At 46.2% G+C, this 20,377-nt stretch overlaps 4 protein-coding genes across 5 annotated transcripts in view; 2 read left to right on the top strand and 2 right to left on the bottom strand.

The window, feature by feature from the left end:
• LOC116520073 (delta(14)-sterol reductase TM7SF2-like) overlaps nt 1-20,377 on the bottom strand; it is a 278,256-nt gene that overhangs the window by 239,712 nt on the left and 18,167 nt on the right. The gene's annotated exons all lie outside the window — the stretch shown is intronic.
• LOC116520078 (39S ribosomal protein L49, mitochondrial-like) lies at nt 1,085-5,798 on the bottom strand. Its single transcript, XM_032234226.1, is given in 7 exon segments — nt 1,085-1,427; nt 3,139-3,242; nt 3,245-3,265; nt 3,576-3,675; nt 3,678-3,720; nt 3,722-3,741; nt 5,616-5,798. Coding segments are annotated over 7 exon segments (540 nt in total). The 5' UTR covers nt 5,721-5,798; the 3' UTR covers nt 1,085-1,280.
• Nucleotides 5,865-13,014, top strand: LOC116520079 (ubiquitin-like protein FUBI). Its single transcript, XM_032234228.1, has 5 exons — nt 5,865-5,968; nt 8,806-8,888; nt 11,103-11,247; nt 12,396-12,451; nt 12,840-13,014. Exons 2-5 carry the CDS (start codon nt 8,814-8,816, stop codon nt 12,963-12,965), a joined length of 402 nt encoding a protein of 133 aa, XP_032090119.1. The 5' UTR covers nt 5,865-5,968; nt 8,806-8,813; the 3' UTR covers nt 12,966-13,014.
• LOC116520074 (zinc finger HIT domain-containing protein 2-like) lies at nt 15,192-16,686 on the top strand. Its single transcript, XM_032234223.1, has one exon. It carries the CDS (start codon nt 15,223-15,225, stop codon nt 16,414-16,416), a length of 1,194 nt encoding a protein of 397 aa, XP_032090114.1. The 5' UTR covers nt 15,192-15,222; the 3' UTR covers nt 16,417-16,686.

The following is a 20,377-nucleotide window of genomic DNA, read 5'->3' as shown; positions in this document are numbered from 1 at the left end:
CAGGCTGTTGTGACGCAGCATCCTTTCCCTTGGGTGCAACCTTCATTTCGTTTTAAATCAAGGCCTCGGAACCAGTATTTTTTAATTTTATTGTATTTTGTAAAAGGGTTCCCTCTGTACATTTTCACATTTTTTTTGCAGCTGTAAATAAACTGGAATTGTTCCTGTCTCCTCCTGTCTTATTCAGAGCAAGATTGCTTTAAGGTAGTGTTTTTTTTCCCCTCAACTTTTAAGATGGGGGGACTTCAACTCCCCCAGAATTCCCCAGCCAGCGTGGTTTAAGAGGGGGTGGACCTCCACTTCATGCTGGCTGGAGGATTCTGGGAGTTGAAGTCCACCCATCTTAAGAGCTGCCAAATTTGACATTGGCTTAAGGAAAGATCTGTCTTTATTAATAGTCAACCACCCTAGCTCTAATTCCCTATCTCTGGAGACCAAGAGGAAATCCTAGAACAGGGGTTGACACTGGCAACCCGCAGGGCGGATGAGACACGCACAGGCCACGCCCACCCCAGCGCTGCGATACGTCACGTAACATCGACGTGATGAGGCGAGTTTGATACCTGTGTCCTGGAAGGAATTACAGGTCATGTACTTCTCTACTTACCAATAGTTCAATATAAGTTAAAACAGCAATGAAAAAGTGACCATTTTTCACTTTTACGACTGTTGCAGCATCTCCATGGTCACATGGCAGCTAGCTAGTTCATATTTATGACGGTTGCGGTGTCCCAGGGTCATGTGATCTTTTGCAATCTTCCAAAGAGCAAAATCGATGGGGATTCACTTAACCTTATTTTTCACTTAACTGCTTTGATTCGCTTACTGATTGTAGCAAGAAAGGTCATAACGGGGAGAAACTCACTTAGTGACAAAAAATTGGTCTCAAATTGTGGTCGTAAGTAGAGGATACCTTTAATGCAATCAATTAAGAAAAACCAACTGGACCTTGCGAGAAGACTCCACACCCATTTACCAAGGTGACCCTGAGGACACAGATAAACCTCCTAGGGCCTCAATGACTCTGTAAAAGGATGCAAATGGCCAGCTGTCTGCAAGGAGGATAAATCCTTCCATTCACCGCCATCCCGTCAGAGCTGAAGAAGCTTCTTGGATGAGAAGGGAAACATCTTCAAAGCCCAGTTGCCTCCTGAAAATGTACGCCATCACCTCCAATGGGTAATTCTAGACTAAACCAGAATTACCCATTGGGTAAGACACAAGTCTCCCAAGTGCATCTTCGCACCAGGACAGATCTCGCCACATCTGCTATCCTTTATTTAAAAGCCTTTGTCCATCAACCACGTCTTGAGTTCTTCCTCAAAATAGCCCTTGACACAAATACTACAGGTATTCTCATTGACTTGGGTCGCTGGCGTTCGTCCGGCCACTTCCGTAAGGAAGACCTTCACATCGTTGTCTAGGGCCTGGAGAAAGAAAAATGTAAACGTACAGGTTTCTCCCCGTATTTATTTATTGATTTGCTTGATTTCTATAGCACCCGGAAAACAACCAATATCCAGCGTAGGGGCTTGCAGTTTTACAAACCAAAAGTGGTGGTTCTCTTAATTCCATATCCAGAGGGTTACGATCAAGATCAAGTGAGGTAGTAATACAACTCTATAATGGCTTGGGTAAGGCCACACTTGGAATATTGGATCCAGTTTTGGTAGCCACTATATAAAAAGATGTTGAGACTCTAGAAAGAGTGGAGAGAAGAGCAACGAAGATTAGAGACCTGGAGGCAAAAACATGAATGGTTTGCAGGAGGAGGAAGGGGGTCAAGCTATTCTCCAAAGCCCCTGAAGGCCAGACAAGAAGAATGGATAGAAACTGACCAAGGAAATGAGGAACTTTCTGACAGTGAGAAGAATCAACCCACGGAACAGAAGTTGCCTTCGGAAGTTGTGGGAGCTTCATCCCTGAGGCTTTCCAGAAGAGACTGGACTTCCCTCTGTCAGAAATGGTGGAGGGTCTCCTGCTTGGGCTGAGGGGTTGGACTAGATGACCTACAAGGTCCCTTCCAACTCGGTTAACCTGTTGAACCCTAGTCTGATAAGTTCCCCCTGGGGAGTGCCAATTAGTATAGAGGCCACCGTGCTCTGAACCAACTGCAGCCTCCAATGGATCGCCCAAAGGGGGTTTCCAACCCCTGGGTTGCAGCCTGTTCAAAACCGGGGCAGGTGAGCGATGGGCAAGCGCGCCCGTGTGAAGCTCCACCCACGCGAGTGGTGGGCCCTTGCATTTGCGTGCGCAGCGCCACTCACACAACCGGAGGCCGCTTTTGCTCATGCGCTCTCAATCATCCAGATAATGGTTGTCCAAAGGTGCTTCTTCAAAAGGAAACTGAACTTTGTTTCTCTTTGAAGACGTTTCGCCTCTCATCCAAGAACCTTCATCAGATCTAAAAAAGCAGCTTGGAGGAGAAGCAAAGTGTCTTCAAAGAAAAACAAGGGCAGTTCAGCTGCCTTTCAAAAAAGCACCTTTGGGACCACCATGATCTGGAGGACTCCAGAGAGATTTGAAGAATTAAAATTAACACAGTGTCAACAGCTCTTATTGTTCTGACCGAGGCTTCCCAAGAGCCTGGAGCAAACACCTCGTCCTGACAAAAAAACCTTTTATAAATTGACTGAATTCTGATCATTCACATCCAGCAAACTTTCAAGGGAGGATTTACGGTCACAGACCTTCTCTGGCTTGGAGAGCTGCCAGGCCGATCTCTGCAGAACCTGGTGAGGAGTCTCGGAGAATCACGAACCAATGAAGCAAATTAATGGTCTCCTGCAAACTCCACTCCTCTTTTGCTCCTCTTTTATTTCCTCTGTGGCCTTACTCCCAAGTCGACCCCTGTTCTTTAGCTGTTCCCTTCCTCTGGCAACTCTGTGCATGTGCACACTGGGAAGAAGCTCCAGCTGTTCCTCTGCCTCCCTGATGTCTGACTCTGAAGGCAGTTGATAACTGTCAGATGGCTCTGGCCCCCTCTCGGCCTCCAACACAGAGCCCTCATCAGAGCCTTCCCCAGCCTCCAGGACTGGCCCAGGTTCCTCCCCAACCTCCTCACTGTCCGAATGTGCTGGCAGTTCTTCTGGCTGGGCACAAGACTTATAACAGCCTATAGAGAAAGCTATAACCTACCCAGATATCTCCTTCAATTTTCCTGATAATAGTCATCTTCCTGGATCCGTGGTGAGACGTATCTCTGTACACAGGTACATTGTGCATGCGTGACCGTCGTACAAGTAGGAAAGGTCAGGAGGAGGATCTGTGAAAGAATAAAATAAATATGACTGCTGACGTTTTATACAACAATTTGTAAGAAAATCTGGCCAGGGGAGATCTATCTGTCTCTTGCTGAACTATTAATTTTGCACACGCTTAATTGAAGAAATGTTTTTAAAATGTGAAATGTGAAGTTATAACAGAGGTTTATAAGTCAGGAAGAATTGAATGCAGTTACTCTATCAAGAAGTCCTGATTTTGTTCAATTTTCCTTTCAGGGAAATTTACTAAAACACTTTTTCAAATCTTATACGTTAAGGAAATTAAATTTGGAAATATTTTGCCCCGTTTACCTTGTGGTGGCCTCCATCCCGAAGGTGTAGGATACTGGTCGTGTTTTGGAGGTACAGGTACTGTGGTAGGTGGTATCAGCCTCTCCACAAATTTTATATTCTTTCGGTGGACTCAATGATCCCTGGGTACGTCAGGTCTGCAGATTAGACTACCTGAAACATGTCTCTGAAACAGAAAGATGAGAGAGGAATGAGCTTTCACCGCTACAAAGTTCATTTGTAATTGCTGCACCCAATTTAATAAAAGTTGAGGATTAAAATTATGTTTTTCCTGCTGGCCTGGGACCCCCGTGCTGGAAAGGTAGGATTCAAGAGTCCCAAGACAAAAACAGAATGGCGGCTGGGCATGATGGAAGTGAAAGTCAAAAGTGAAAATCACTGATGGGCCCCAGGAAGGCTTGGAAGAAAACTGGAAAAATTGGGGGGAGGGGGGTATTTTCCCCCAGACCGTCCCATTTCTAGCCCAGGAAGCAAAAGAGGATGGAAGATCCAAGTTAGCAGAAGACATAAAACTTAAATTGAAAGGCTAGGTAACATTTAGAATCAAAATGTAATGAATTGCACCATCCCATAAAGAACATTTTTAAGGAACAAAGAGACAAAAAAAAAGATCTGTCAGGAGTGTGTGCACAGGGTGACTACTATTTTGAGACAACCGACGAGTAAATACAGTACACAGAGGTTTGTCTTTTAAATAGTACTTTTAAACATATATACATACATTCACGTGTCAGGCAAATACTAGGCAATCAATCAATCTTCAACTCTACACTGAGAACTACAATGGAGATAAATACACCAGCAGAGAGCTACATCCTCTCATGGCCTCCTTTATATAGACAGCTTCTTAAAGCGGCAATACCTCTGCTGACTCATCCTCATTTCATCATCTAATGTTACAGCCTTACATTGGCTGGTCAGCTTTAAATCATCATTACCCTGACAGTATTTTGGAACTGGGAAAAATGTATAAGCAGATCACGGGGGGGGGGGGGGGATGTAAGCACCTACTTCCTCTTAAAAGAAAGGCAATTTGATATAGTGGTTAAGGTGCTGGTTATATAAACGAGGAGATGCTGAGTTCTAGTTCTGCCTTAGCCATGAAATCCAGTCAGGTAACATTGGGCCAGTCTCTCCCTCAGCCCAACCCACCTCGCAGGGTTGTTGTGGGGAAAATAGGAGGAAAGAGCATCAGGTATGTTTGCCACCTTGGTCATTTCCAAGAAATGTGGGATAAAAATACTTAAAAAGCAGGAAAATTCCTCTCAACAGCCCTGGCCAGCAGCATGGGTCTGGTGGGAAAATAAGCCTAAAGGAGTGCTTCTACCTATTATTCCAAACAGAGGTCATCATCATTTAATGACCACATAAAGGTAAATGATTCCCCTCACATATATGTGCTAGTCATTCCCGACTCTAGGGGATGCTGCTCATCTCTGTCTCAAAGCCGAAGAGCCAGCGCTGTCTGAAGACGTCTCCATGGTCCTGTTCTCTTCCCACCAAAGATGGCCCCTATTTTTCTTTGCATTTCTACATGCTTTCAAACTGCTAGGTTGGCAGAAGCTGGACAAGTCATGGGAGCTCACTCCGTACATGGTGTTAAGGATTCAAAAAGCCAAACTGATCAACAAGCTCAGCGTCTTTGTCAGAGCCACCGTGCCCCTGTAACGAACCCATAATCCCTTGCGGGGTGGATTCTGGGCAACTGAATGGAGCTGAGTGTTTACTGGCCAGATGCCTTTCCTGTCGCCAGTGTGGAGTTTTCTTCAGCAGATATATTCTCATTGTGCCCAGAGAGAGAAATATCAGTCTCTAAAATCACAGCCTCCTGATTGTGAGGCGAGAGCTCCACCTCTAGGCCACCTCACCACTCTAAGCCGAGGTACCCTATACAGACTGCAAAAACCCTGACCGCCAGTAGATGGCAGTAAAAAATCCGCCCCATTTCCCTCTTTGAGGCTACCCGGTGCTCAGACCCTCTGGAAAAGGTTGCTCCAGACGCGCAACGCCCATAGACTCTCCTCCGCCTCTAATGCCTACCAGCAAAGCCGCCTGCCCGGGATGACTCGGCCGCCCGGCCGCTCGCAGCACCAGCAGCGTCTTCCTCAGCCCGACAGCCGCGAAAACTGAAGGGAAAGCCGCCATCTTGCCCCGGAGGCGCGCGCGCGGGGGGAGATGACGTCAGGGCGACCGGCCCGCGGTGTGACGTCACGCGCAGGCCGCGCAGCGGGGAGGGAAAGGGAAGCGAGAGAGGCGGCGGCGCGGTCCTCCCGCAGTGCGCCTGCGCTAGTCGTGAGGCCGCCCCTTCCGCCAGTCTTTCTTTTACCTCTTCGGCGTGAGGCGGCGGCGGTTTCTCTTCTCTCCGGCCTCCATTTTGGCTCGGCGTGAGGCGGGTGAGGGGATCAAATTTTCCGTATTACGGGCTGGATAACCTCGCTTATTTGTGCGTGGAGGGGAGCAGAGATTAACGTCCTCTTCCTTTCGAGGCCTTAAACTCCCATCATCCGCGGCCAAATCCTCCCCAAGGGCCTTCGACTGGCTCTGGTGCTACCCATCATCCCCGGCCGGCTCTCCTTCCCTCTCGCTCTCCCGCCCCTCGAAGGTTTCCAGGTGCCCCTGCGCCTCCCCCCCACCTCCGGCCTCTCTTGCCTTGTCCCTGCGGTTCCCCAAGTGCTTTGGACTACCGCGCCATGCTTCCCAACCTCCCCATAGGGTGAAACAAATTGGGCGTTGAAGGCTAGCGTGAGGAAGGGGGAAGGAAGCAAGAAAGAAAGCTATTTAAATGGAGGGTGGGGGTTGAGAGCCACATTGCAGCGTCTGAAACTGAATTTGGGGGGGATTGGAAAGAAATATAGGTAGTCCGCGAGTTACGACTACAACGAACCCAAAATTCCTATTGTTAAACTAGACAGCTGTGAAGTGTGAGTTTTGCCCCATTTTACGACTTTTCTTGCCCGCTTGCTAAGTGAATCACTGCAGCGGATAAGTTAGTAACCTGGATGTTAAGTGAATCTGGCTTGCCCCTTTGCTGGTCCGAAGGTTGCAAAAGGGGGATCAACTGACCCGGAATGTTGCAACCCTCGTAAATATGGCCCAGTTGCCAGGCATCTGAATTTTTTGTTATCACAATGCTGCAAAGGTCATAAGTGTGAAAAACGGTTTTTGGTCACTTTTTCCAACTGAACAGTCATTATATGAGCTGTTGTTGAGGCCTACCTATCCTGGAGCAATTCCTCACAAGAGAGTCAATGATATGCTGGCTACATTCACTTGGGCCTGAACGGAGCTGAGTTTTATTGCAGCCTGCAGAGAAAACCCAGTTACTGGTAGTCTTCAACAAACAACCCTTTGCCATTAAAAACAGCACTGAAAAAAGTGACTTGTGACCATTTTTCACACTTACAACAGTTGCAGCCTCCTCATGGTCTCATGGCAACTAGTTTGGTTGCCGTATTCTAGGGTCATGTGAACTTTCGGGAGCAAAATCGATTGGGGAAACCAGATTCACTTAGCCTTTTTTCCCCACTTAACTGCTGTGATTTGCTTACCAATTGTGGCAAGAAAGGTCATAAAATGAGAGAGACTCACTTAACTCTCTCACTTAGAGACAAAAAAAATTGGTCTCCATTGTGGTCGTAAGTAGAGGACTACCTTTAATGCAATCAATTTAAGAAAAACCAACTGGACCTTGCAAGAAAGCACCACACCCAATTACTCAGGTGACATTGAGGCCACAGCTAACCTCCAAGTGGCCTCAATGACCCCCTAAAAGGATGTAAATGACCAATTGCCTGCAAGGAATATAAATCCTTCCATTCCTCACCATCCAGTCAGAGCTGAAGAAGCTTCTTGGATAATCCAAATTCAGACACTTGTCTTGTTCTTACGATGTCCTGGAGTTCACTTTTTGCGACCTTGTGATAAGCAAAGTCAATGGGGAAGCCAGATTTGCCTAACCACCATGTTGCTAATTTAACTGCAGTTTTTTACTTTGAACAGTCACTAAACGAATGGTCGTAGGTTGAGGACTACCTGTAGGCAAGGAAAAAAGGCTGGGACAAGTATGTCGGGATTTGATGGAAGAGACGATTAAGGAAGAACATGGGAATTGTGCTGGAGGGAGGCCTAGGGTCAGCCCTTTGCTGTATTGGTGATTTTAAAATGGGGGACTTCAAGTCCCAGAATTCCCCAGCCAGCTTGTTTTAAGATGGGAAGACCTCAACTCTATGCTGGCTGGGGAATTCTGGGTGTTGAAATCCACCCATCTTAAAATTGCACAGTTAAGAAACCCTGCAGTACAGGTAGTTCTCGAATTATGACTAAAATTAGCTGCTGCTGTGAGACAATTAAGTGAATTTTGCCCCTTTTTATGACCTTTCTTGCCACAGTTGCTAAGTGAATCACTGCAGCTATTAAGTGAATCTGGCTTCCCCCATTGACTGCTTGTCAAAAGGTCACAAAAGGGATCATGTGACCCCCAGGACACTGCAATGGCCATAAGCCACTTTTTCAGTGCTGTTGTAACTTCGAACGGTCAGTAAATGAACTGTTGTAAGTCGAGGACTACCTATATGCAAGAAAACCAATCCAACCATTTTAGATGGTTGACCTTCCTGTGCTTCAAAACATCCCAATAGTGAAAAACCCACAACTTCCAGAGATGCTCAGCTCCACTGCTGGACAGATCTTACTCTAAGAAATGTTTCATTTCAAGGAAATCTTGTAATTTTGTATTCTTTTAATTATAATTTTATATTCTTATTGGTATGGTTTTATTGCTCTTAATCTGCCCAGAGTTATCTTGCGGCAAATAAATTTAATGAATAGTAAATAAAAGTAAGTCTAGGCAGCTCCATACACTTTCTATTTTTGGTTAGTGTGACTATACAAAACAATGGCTCGTATTTATCAATCATACATGCATGCAACTTATCTTGGCAAAGATAACTATATAGTCCCTCCATCACTTTTCTAAAACCTTGATCACTGATTATCAGGATAGAAAACCCAAGCTCATATTTTGTTGTCAAGAAAGATGAAGTGGATTGAAAAAGAGGTTAGAGGCCCACAGCTCTTCTTTGTGGGTAGTTAAACATCCTCTTTATTCACTGCTTTGTCTAAAAACAGCAAGGAGTGAAAGACATCAGTTTCTGCCATTGTTATTATACTTGATTTTTTGAGGTCTTGGATTGCTAATCTTAACTGCTGCTTTGCTTTCTCATCACCGCAGGTGAAACCATGCAGCTGTTCATTCGTGCTCAGAATCTACACACCCTTGAGGTGTCTGGACATGAAACAGTATCTCATCTTAAGGTAAACATTTTTTTCCTTTATGTCAACTTTTCATTCTGATGAATACTATTACTGGACCGGTAGCATTTGTTTCTCCCAAATAAATCTTCCTTCAGACCAGGGCAAGGGCTGAAATCATTTGCAGACTGAGATTTTCTAAATCAGTTTGCAGTAGATAAGTTATTGTTGTTTGATTAATACCTTATTGTAATGAGTTTTCTATTTAATCATCTTTGGCCAAGAAGTAGCAATGTATAAAAGTCTGGTCCTTAGCTCTTTCAGAATTTTATATTTATATTGTATTTTTATTTTTAAAGGATGTTTTTATATCCCAGAGCTGTGACTCTCAAAGCTCCTATAGAATGTTCTGCTCTTTTTGTGCTTTTTTAATTCAACAATTAAACTCTTTGTAGTTCTGGTTAGTTGTCTTTGGGTAAGAAATCATGCCTTAAAATAGTGTTTTAGGGCAAAGCTTGCTTTTCTGTTAGTCTTATTTTTGGATATTTACTTCAAGGTTATTGATGAAGGACAATTGCAGTGCCTGTTCTTCGGGCTAAATTCTTAATTTTAAATTAAATCTTAAATTCTAAATTCTTTAAATGTGAATTTTAGCTGTGCTAGAATGGAACATAGTTTGATATATTCACACCAAGAATTCTGTTGTAGAAACTCGGAGGTTATGAGGGTGACCATTTTCACTGCAATTCTTAGGCAACATTTCTTCAAATCAGTTTTCAGATGAGAGACTGTCTAATAGACAAATTGAAATGTGGGGAATGTGTCCTTGTAGCTCACAGCAGCCTGTGTCAAGTTTTACAGGACATTCCTATAGCAACAGCTGAATCTCAAAAGATGCAAAGATTTCTTCTAAGACCACTGAACTCTGTAGACAACAGAAAGTAAGGGAGTAACCTGAGATCTATTATGTAATTCCTTGTAGATATGTATTCATGCATCATTTTTCCTGTTTTCTGAAATGAATAAATATAAATGCATCTCTTTGCCTCTATAAGGGTGTTTCCCAGTATTGTTTTTGAGGAAACTACTCCAGTGTGCATTTTTAAGAATAAGTATTGCAGTGGATTATTTGCTATAGGTCTTGTGCTTTGATTCCACAATTTCTACTTAACAACCATATCATATAACAATATATTAAATAGGAGCCAGCACGTTGCAGCAGGTGCCAAAAAAGCCAACACAGTTCTAGACTACATAAACAGGGATAGAATCAAGATCATGTGAAGTGTTAATACCACTTTATAATGCCTTGGGAAGGCCACACTTGGAATACTGCATTCAGTTTTGGTCACCACGATGTAGAAAGATGTGGAGATGTGGAGAAAGAGTATAGAGAAGAGCAACGAAGATGATTAGAGGACTGGAGACTAAACGTTATGAAGAACGGTTGCAGGAACTGGGTGTGTCTAGTTTAATGAAAAGAAGGACCAGGGGAGACATGATGGGAGTCTTCCAATATCTCAGGGGCTGCCACAAAGAAGAGGGAGTCAAACTATTCTCCAAGGCACCTGTGGGCAGAACAAGAAGCAATGGGTGGAACCTAATCAAGGAGAGAAGCAACTTAGAACTGAGGAGAAATTTCCTGACAGTCAGAACAATTAATCAGTGGAACAGAAGTTGCCTCCAGAAGTTATGAATGCCCCAACACTGGAAGTCTTTAAGAAGATGCTGGATAGCCATTTGTCTGAAATGGTATTGGGTTTCCTGCCTAAGCAGGGGGTTGGACTAGAAGACCTCCAAGGTCCCTTCCAACTCTGCTGTTGTATTATATTGTATTGCAACACCACCACCCCAATTTCACTTGGATTATTATAGGTCACAAACAACATGGATCCCAAACCCTCTTTTTTCGTGTTTCCAGACTTCTTTGTGTGGGAAACACTCATGGTGTTAAAACAGATGAGTGCTGGCAGAGATGACAGTTGCTCTTTAAAAATTATGATTTAAATCGAATCAATTTATCCAAGGACTGTTGGAGGCTTCCTTCCCCTTTCCTCTCCGCTGGAGGAGCTGTAAATGTTTTTTTAGCACCTTTATAAAACCTTTTATTTGAGAGCTGTTGTGGATATTGAAAGATTGTAATGCGGGCTGGGAATTCTGAAGTCCACAAGTCTTAAAGTTGCCAAGGTTGGCAAACCCTGCCTCAAAAGAATGTGCTGCCTTAGTGAGCGAAGTGTCAGTTATTCATGTTCCCACTCTTTGTTCTTCCCTGCTTAGGCTCGCATCGAGTCCCTGGAGGGCATTGCCCTTGAGGATCAAGTGATTCTTCTGGGTGGGATCCCCTTGGAAAATGATTCCATCATTGGTCAATGCGGCATCAGTGACCTTACAACTTTGGAGGTTACTGCACGCATGCTTGGTGGTAAGTACCAAAGAGAGAGGATCTGGATGGAAGCTTGTTTAGCTGTGAAATTCCCAGGGCTGCTGTATTAAAAAAAAATCCTTGTGTACACAGAAAAAAAAGGGGGGGGGTCACATTGCAATTTTTATTTTATAAATTTCTGTGCTGTGTTGATAGAAGATACAGCCATGATAAACATAACTGTTAAATTACTCTATGCAGTTAACTCAATTTTCACAAAACAATGAAATTATCGCCTAACAGTCACCAGAGTAAAGGCTAAAATGTGATTGGCTAATTTGCAATTCAGTGTATAAGATTACAAAAATAGACTGTTGAATTGACCCTGATAACTTCATGAATATCCTATACATCTTACAATGTCCTGGAGTTCACTTTTTGCGACTTTGTGATAAGCAAAGTCAATGGGAAGCCAGATTTGTCTAATCACCATGTTGCTAATTTAACAACTGCAGTGTTTTTACTTAACTGAAGGTCATAAAACTGGGCAAAATTAACAACTGCCTTGCTTAGCAACAAGAATTTTGTGATCAACTGTGGTTGTAAGTCAAAGACTATCGCTTTTGTTTGACATAGCAGATAGACTTTCAATCCCGATCTGTGTTTAATACTCTGAACCAAACTTAACCTGGGAGGTCTGGGCTTAGGAGTGATGTTGGTATTTGGACAGGAGGCCATAAGGAAATCCCTAAGGTTGGAGGATAGACTGGGAAGTCCAAAAAATAACCCGGAATCAGGCAGTGACAAATCATTTCTGTACTATTGCCAAAAGCCCTGTGATCAGCATTCAGCCGCTTGGCAACGGATTCCTATTTATGACGGTCGCAGTGTCCCGGGTCATGGGAACCCCTTTTGCCACCTAAGAAAGTCAATGGGGTAGCCAGATTCACTTAGTAACCTATTCAGTTATTAACCTAACTGCACTTAAAACCTGTGGCAAGAGAGGTGGTTAAATGGGGCAAATCTCACTTAACAAATGTCCCCACTTAGCAATAGAAATTTTGGGCTCCATTATGGTTGTAAGTCGAGGGCTCTCTGGCCGCTTGTGACTCCGATAGAATAAAGCCACTTCCTTTCCCATCGGGTGTGTTGGCTTCGTTTTCTGTCCCCTGTAAAAACGGCCACCTTCGTTTTGCTTTCCTCTCTAGGGAAGGTCCACGGATCCCTGGCTCGTGCTGGCAAAGTGAGAGGCCAGACCCCCAAGGTAAGGCAGTTCAAGATGACCCACAGCTGTGCTTGGGAGGGGTGGGGGTGTTTGGGGCGTCCTTCAGCCTGCTGCTTGTGGGACCCTTAAGGACAGTCAAAAGCGCCTCAATTGCCAGCTGTTCATTTCAGTTGCTTGCAGAGACTCCAGAGTAGTGTTTCTCAACCTTGGCGACTTTAAGTCCTGTGGACTTCAACTCCCAGAATCCCGCAGCCAGCAGAGCTGGCTGGGGGAATTCTGGGAGTTGAAGTCCACGGGACTTAAAGTCGCCAAGGTTGAGAAACACTGCTCTAGATCTTGGATCTGCCCAACGTCAAAGCCAGAATGAATTCCGGGAGGGGAAAGCTGGCCGTATCTTTTGACTAACGCCTGCTTAATGTCCTCTCAGGTTGCTAAGCAAGAAAAGAAGAAGAAGAAAACCGGGCGGGCCAAGAGGCGCATGCAATACAATCGCCGATTCGTCAACATCGTGCCCGGCTTCGGTAAAAAGAAGGGGCCTAATGCCAACTCCTAAAGAGCACCCAGTCATGTAATAAAATCATATATTTGCAACATGGACCATTTCCCGGTGTTGCTGCTGCTTTTCCTGTTGGGGGCATGAATGCAGGTCAACCTTTTGCGATCATTGGCAAAAGAGGAAGGAGGGCTCTACAGTTGGGAACATTTTGTATTAAAGTCATTCTCTTTTAAGGGCCCCATAATCCCCTGCAGGGTAGAGTCTGGGCAACTGAATGGAGCTAGCAGAGCAGGTTTACTGGCCAGTTGCCCTTCCTGTTGCCATTGCAGAGTTATATTCAGAAGATATATTCTCATTGTGCCCAGAGAGAGAAATATCTGCCTCTACAGCCTTGTGAGGTGAGCACTACCTCTAGGCTACCGCAACACTAACATTTTGAATTTTAAGTGATTTGTGTAAATTGTATTAAGTGTTTAACCTTGACAACTTTAAAACATGGTCTTGAGCACCCAGAATTCCCCAAGCAGCCATTAAAAAATAGTTATACAGGTAGTCCTGACTTTATGGCCAAAAATTTTTTATCTTGCTAAGCAAGACAGTTATTAAGTGAGTTTTGCTGCATTTTGCAACCTTTCTTGCCACAGCTTTTAAAAGGAATCCCTGCGGTTAAGTTAGTAATGCAGTTAAACCGGCTTCCCTTTGTCAGATGGTAGAATCACATGATCCCATGACACTGCAGCCATCATAAAAGTGAATCGGTTGACAAGGTGTCTGAATTTTGAGCAGGTGATCAATAGGATGCTGCAACGGTCATGAAAAATGTCACTTTTTCCACTGCTGCTGTGTGTGCAAACCGTCACTAAATGAAAGGTTGTAAGTTGAGGACTGCATGAAGAAATCCAGTGGGTTGAGGACCACCTTTTAATAGGATCTAGTTTCTTTCACATTGAGGAGAGCCAAGTTCACAAAAAGACTTGAGAATTTGATGGTGAGGCCAGCAGGAATCTCAGAAATAAAACAGGTGCAGTTCAGATTCTCAAGAATTTTATTCTTTATACCTTTGTTCATTGCTTTTATCCTGTTTTTAGCTGTTAGCCATCCAGAGGTAGTCCTCAACTTGTGACCACAGAGGAGCCCAAAATTTCAGTTGCTAAGCAAGGCAGCTATGTGAATTTCCCCCCTTTTTGCCTTCTAAAGAGCAGCCAGGGTGGATCTGGATCTGGATCTGGATCTGGATTATAAATTATAATAAACATTCCAAACATTCCAAACATCTCCTCTGGGACTGACTGGTTGGATATCCTTGCAGTCCAAGGGACTCAATGCAGGAGTCTTCTCCAGCCCCAGAGTTCAAAGGCCTCCATTCTTTGGCACTCAGCCTTCCTTGTGGTCCAACCTTCACAGCCATTCATTGCAACTGGGAAAACCATCGCCTTGACTAGACACACTTTTGATGGGCAGGGGGATGTCTCTGCTTTTTAGGATGCTGTCTAGATTTGTCATCGCTTTCCTCCCCAGGAGCAAACGTCTTTTAATTCCTTGGCTGCCGTCCCCATCTGCGGTGATCCTGGAGCCCAGGAAAATAAAATCTGCCACTCCCTCCATTTCTTCCCCATCTATTAGCCAGGAATTGAGAGGGCCGGATGCCATGACCTTAGTTTTCTTCATGTTGAGTTTCAGGCCAACTTTTGCACTCTCCTCCTTCACCCGCATCAAGAGGCTCTTTAGTTCCTCTTTCTGCCCTTAGAGTGGTATCGTCTGCATATCTGAGGTTCTTTAATTCCAACTTTTGATCTGCTCTGCATATAGATTAAATAGGCAGGGCAACAGTATACAGCCTTGCAGGACTCGTTTCCCAATTTTCAACCAATGTTTTGCACTTTTGCAGTTTAGCCCCAAATCCTAGGAAGCAGATCCAGCTTTCTTTTAGAACAGGGGTCCACAAACTTGGCAACTTTCAGACTTGTGGACTTCAACTCCCAGAATTCTCCAGCCAGCATGGCGACTTGAAGCTATGTAGACTTCAATTCCCAGAATTCATTTCTTTGGGAAAAGCATGGTAGGAAAAAAAAACTGCAGGGGAAAGCAATCCCAGGACGGTGCACTGCACTCTACACTACTATTACAAAGCAGGGCCCGGTGCATCACGGTCAATGTAGTTTTCTTCAGAGGAAACCTGCGGCAGGACTACGGCTCCCATCCACCCTCCAAAGCGCTTTCCAAGTCGCGCCTGCGCATTAAGACAAGAGAAAGCGCGTTTTCCCCTCCCCTTTTTCACCGGAAATAGCCGAGCGTTCTCGGGCGCTTCCGACACATGGAGGCCTCGGGTGGCTGCGGCTTGTGCCAGGCCGAGCGAGCGCCCTATACCTGCCCTCGCTGCCACGTCCGCTTCTGCTCCGTACCTTGCTACCGGGAGCACGGCTCCTGCGCCCGGGACTTCCAGGCGCGAGAGTTGCAACTTCGGCTCCGGGACCAGCGGGGGGACGCGGGTGTGCGAGGCCGCCTGAGGGAGGCCCTTCTCCGGCTGCGGGAACTACGCGAGCCCGGGGATGCGGAGGCCGAGCTAGGCCTCGACCCCCAGGCTGACGACCTGTGGGAGCAGCTGACCTCCCAGCAGCGCCACGGGTTCCAAGAGCTGCTGAGCAGCGGGAAGATCTCGGGGCTCCTTCCCCCCTGGAAGCCCTGGTGGGTCGTGGCTAGCCAGGAGGGGCCGCCCCTGGTCCAGCTGCTTGGAGCCCAGGATGCCCAGGATCCTCAGCCACAGCAGGAAGGAGCCCAAGAAGACCTTCATCCGGCTTCCTCCCAGCCTCCAGTCGTAGGGGAGCGGAATCGGCCTCCTGCCCAGGATTCGAACTCGCTACCCGCCCTGCCTGACGTGATCCGCCCATTGAGCCACCTCACCGGCGGCCCTGTCTCCCCGCTGGTGCGCTTCCAGCTGCCCAACGCCCTCTACGCCTATGCCTACGCCCTGTCGCTCTACAATGGGGAAGTGGACGATGCCCAGATTGTGCCCGAAGTTTGCGAGACCCTCTTGGACCTCTCGGCCGCGCTGGGCGCCCAGAGGGTCTTCTCCTGCACGGGGGAGGCCCTGCAAGCCGCCCTGCAGGCCGTGGTGGACGGACGCTACCCGGAGTGCCCGCTAGGGAAAGCCGGGACGATGCAAGCGGTGGGCCAGATTTTAAGAGGGGAACCGACTCCGGAGAAGCGCAGCCGGTTCTCCCTGGCAGCCTTCGCCCACTTGGCCAGGATTTTGGGTCGAGGCAAACGCCGGGTGTCCCTCGGGGACCAGCCCAGGATCTACAAGGCGAAGAAGAAGTGCGAATTCCTGCTTTCCTGGGTGAAGGAGAACGAGGAGGAGCTGCCCCTCCTAGCTTTGGAAGTCCAGAGGGAATACGTTGCCTGTGTGGCGGATGCCAAAGAAGTGGGCGCGATCACCCAGGAGCTGGAGAAGATGTGGGGAGGGAAAATGCCCCCTTGCAAACAGCCCCTGATAGAAGAATTGGACTGAAGCCAGTCCTCCCATTCCTAGGATGGGATGGAAACTGGGGGGATGGGACAAGAGAGGACCTGGGGAGAGAGAGAAGGGGGCCGGTGGGGTTTACATCGTAGCACAGTGGGGTCCCGGAGATTGAAACCTAAAGATGATGAGAAAGAAACCAAGTTAGGCTTGTTTTTCTCCTCCCCCTAAACTGGGCATGGATGGGTGGCAACAATGGGAAAGCTGTGATTAAAAAAAGCAAGACAAGGAATCTTTGGTTTGTGCCCTCGTTTCGTTTCCTGCTTCCTTTGAAACCTGGTTAGCGCACACCGATAGGTTTACTCGGCAGCCGAGAGTGAAACTGTAGTGCGGGGATTTCTAAATCGTGGCAAAGGTCTGGGGACTTCAACTCCCAGAATTCCCCAGCCAACAGGGGAATTCAAATCCAGACGTCTTATGGCAAACCTATGGCCCTTGGGTACGCGAGCTGTCGCCCCAGCTCAGCTCCACTGCGCATGTGCCTCCCACCGGCCTTCTGATTATCGGGTCTCTGCCACACATATGCAGTGGGGGGGGGAGCCGTGGGGGGGGTGGCGCACTCCCCCAAGGCCCATTTTTGGTCCCAGGAGGCTGCATAGACACCTACTAGTCCCAAAATGGGGTGCGGTTGTGGTGAGCACATCCGTAGGGGGAGGGGAGCAAGGAGAGGTCATGCACCACGCGCGGGGTGGGGGCGGTGTGTGTATGTGTTACATTATTGGTGCGTGCACATGGCAGCTGTTGTGTGTGTATGCGTAATTTTGGCATGTGACGACAAAACGGTCAGCCGTCACTGTCTTAAGCCATGCTGGCTGAGTTGGGGTCATAAGTCAAGGACTGTCTCTACAGTACAGGTTCATTTAGTGTCCACTCAAAGTTACAACAACATTGAAAAAAAGTAACTTATGACCATTTTTCCACACGCCCGTTGCAGCCTCCCCAGCGTCACTTGATCCAAATTCAGATGCTTGGCAGCTGACTCACATTTACGACGGTTGCATCTTTTGTAACTTTCTAACAAGCAAAGTCCCTGGGGAAATCAGATTCACTTAACAACCGTGTTACCAACCTAATCACTGCACTTGATATGTGGCAAGAAAGGTCCTAAATTGGGGCAAAAAAACCCCATGTAACAAATTTCCTTTTACTTAACAATAGAAATGTTGGGCTCAATTATCGTAAGTCAAGGACCACCTGTATTAGTTTTAAAGTGGGACATCTAAAATGAATATTCGGAGACAGATGTGCATCTTGTGCCTCTTAAAAACTTGTTTTTCTCAAACAAGAGTGGAAAAAATTGCAAAAAATTACATTCCAAATCCAGTAGGTTTTTTTTCCCCATCACTTTTATTTCCTTGCTCAAATCTCCTTTGAAACCATTGCGGAAGCCCGTTATTTCTTATAACCGCCAAAGGATCCCAAGAGACCAAGTCCAGTTCAGGTCATAGAATTCATTACAGAATAACAGAGTTGGAAGGGACCTTGGAGGTCTTCTAGTCCAACCCCCTGCCTAGACAGGAAACCCTACACCACTTCAGACAAATGGTTGTCCAACATCCTCTTTAAAACTTCCAGTATTGGAGCATTCACAACCTCTGGAAGCAAGTCGTTCCACAGATTAATTGTTCTCACTGTCAGGTAATTTCTCCTTAGTTCTAAATTTGTTTCTCTCCTTGATTAGTTTCCACCCATTGCTTCTTGTCCTGCCCTCAGGTGCCTTGGAGAATAGCTTGACTCCCTCTTCTTTGGGGCAACCCGAGATATTGGAAGGCTGCTATCATGTTTCCCCTGGTCCTTCTTTTCATCAAACTAGACATACCCAGTTCCTGCAACCGTTCTTCATATGTTTTAGCCTCCAATTGGTTTGTCCTGACTGATGAAGAATTCATCTTGAAAGCCTCCGGGGATGAAGCTCCCACAACTTCCGAAGGCAACTTCTGTTCCATGGGTTGATTGTTCTCCCTGTCAGGAAATTCCTCCTCCTTCCAGGTTGAATCTCTCCTTGGTCAGTTTCCATCCATTCTTCCTTCTCTGGCCTTCAAAGGTGCTTTGGAGAATAGCTTGACCCCCTTCCTCCTCTCTGGGGCAGCCCCCCAAATACTGGAAGGCTGCTCTCCTGTCTCCCCTGGTCCTTCTCTTCCCTAGACTAGCCAGGCCCAGTTCCTGCAACCGTTCATTGGATGTTTTAGTCTCGTCCCCTCATCATTCTGGTTGCTCTTCTCTGCACTCTTTCTAGAATCTCAGCATCATTTTTTACACCATGGTGTCCATAACGGGATGCAGTATAATTCCAAGTGTGGCCTTAGCAAAGAATTATAAAGTTGTCTCCAGATTGGGTCACCTCAAGATTTCTTTCCTTGCCTTATTTTTCCCTCCCTTGTTCCAATACAGGTAAGTAGCCTGTAGTACGACAGCTTGTTTAATGACCATTCACAGTTACAACAGCACTGGGGGGGAAAAATCACCATTTTTCATACTTACAACTGTTGCAGCTTCCCCAGCGTCACGTGATCAAAATTCAGACTCTTGGCCACTGTCTCATATTTATGACGGTTGCAGTGTCCCGGGGTCAAGCGAATCCCCTTTTGCAAAGTCAAATGAGGAAGCCAAATTCACTTAACTGTGTTACTAACTTAACACCTACAGCGTTTCGCTTAACTAATGTGTCACAAAAGGTCATAAAAGGGGGGAAAACTCACTTAACAGATGCCTCACTGAGCAACAAATCAATTGTGGTCAATTGTGGTAAGTCGACTACCTGTATTATTAATGTGATTCAGAGAAATCCAGTTTCAAAAATGCTACAAATAAAACAGTTCACAGTTTCCCATTGCAAAAAATATTTTTATTATTCCCAGCATCCATTTTTTTTTTGCTATTCAAGAGCAATAAACATAAATGTTTGAGTTTTATTATTTTATTTGTTATTTTTTAAAAGCTGGCATAATCTAATCCCCAAAGACCTTATCATAAAAAAACTCCAAAGCTAATTGTTCTTATGTCTGAAAATCTCTAATGCCAGTTTCCCAAAAGTGTCATTTTTATGGCACTCCAAATTATATCGAGTTCTCCTTTATGACTTCAGCCTGCCGGTTAGTATTGCTTTGTTAATTTGTAGGCTTTAGAGCTTAAGAATTGGAGTCTTGGTTTCCGAGATCCTCTTAAATCGCTTTAAAAATATTCAGCTCCCATCTAGACTATATTACTGAACGCTTGCAAATGTGGAGAACTGTTAGGAGATGAAAAAGCATCGCCAAAGCGCTTTGATTGTTCCGTTAAGACCCCTGGAAAGTGTGCAGAGGAGAGCAACAAAGGTGAATAAAGATATGGAGGCTACATCATAGGAACAGCGGCTGTTGTGGCTTGTCGACCACCGGCCCCTCCAGCAGCTGAATCAAAGGAGGAGGTGGCATGGGAGTCAGCTTCAGCATCAAGGCAACCTGAGAGCTCCCCGCGGAGGCGGGGGGGAGGAGAAAATGGAGCCGGCAGAGAGCGAGTGGCAGATGCAGAGGCTGGGCCGTCCATCAGATGGAGAGTCAACAGCCCCCAGGTCTGGAGGTGGCTGATGAGGAAGAGGAGGAACATCTGAGTCCAGGGCCTGACGTGCGGAGGCACAGAAGGTAGAAGAGAGGAGGGCAGTGGAAATCTATGAGCCGGTCCTTGGGACAGAACAGCCACTGCTCCTAGTGAAGCCCCACCTTAGCTCTGGGGATCAAAGACACGGGGCAGAGATGAATACTTGCGGCAGATAATTATTCATCTCCCTGCTGGTCAGCCAGTGTTGGGAAACGTTTGGCCGGCATTCCTAATAAAGGAATCGTTTGAGTTCACTTCAGAGGGCTTGTGTTTGGGGAGCTGGGTCAGAACAACGAAAGCGCTCCAAAGTCACGCTGCTGGAAGAAAGAGGAAACCAGATATCGTCCTGGGCCCAGGCTGGCCGTTATAGGAACAT

The sequence above is a fragment of the Thamnophis elegans genome, chromosome 17, assembly GCF_009769535.1.
Source record: "Thamnophis elegans isolate rThaEle1 chromosome 17, rThaEle1.pri, whole genome shotgun sequence".
Taxonomy (NCBI): domain Eukaryota; kingdom Metazoa; phylum Chordata; class Lepidosauria; order Squamata; family Colubridae; genus Thamnophis; species Thamnophis elegans.
Note: the sequence above shows the minus strand (reverse complement) of the source record. Positions and strands in the feature narration are given on the sequence as shown.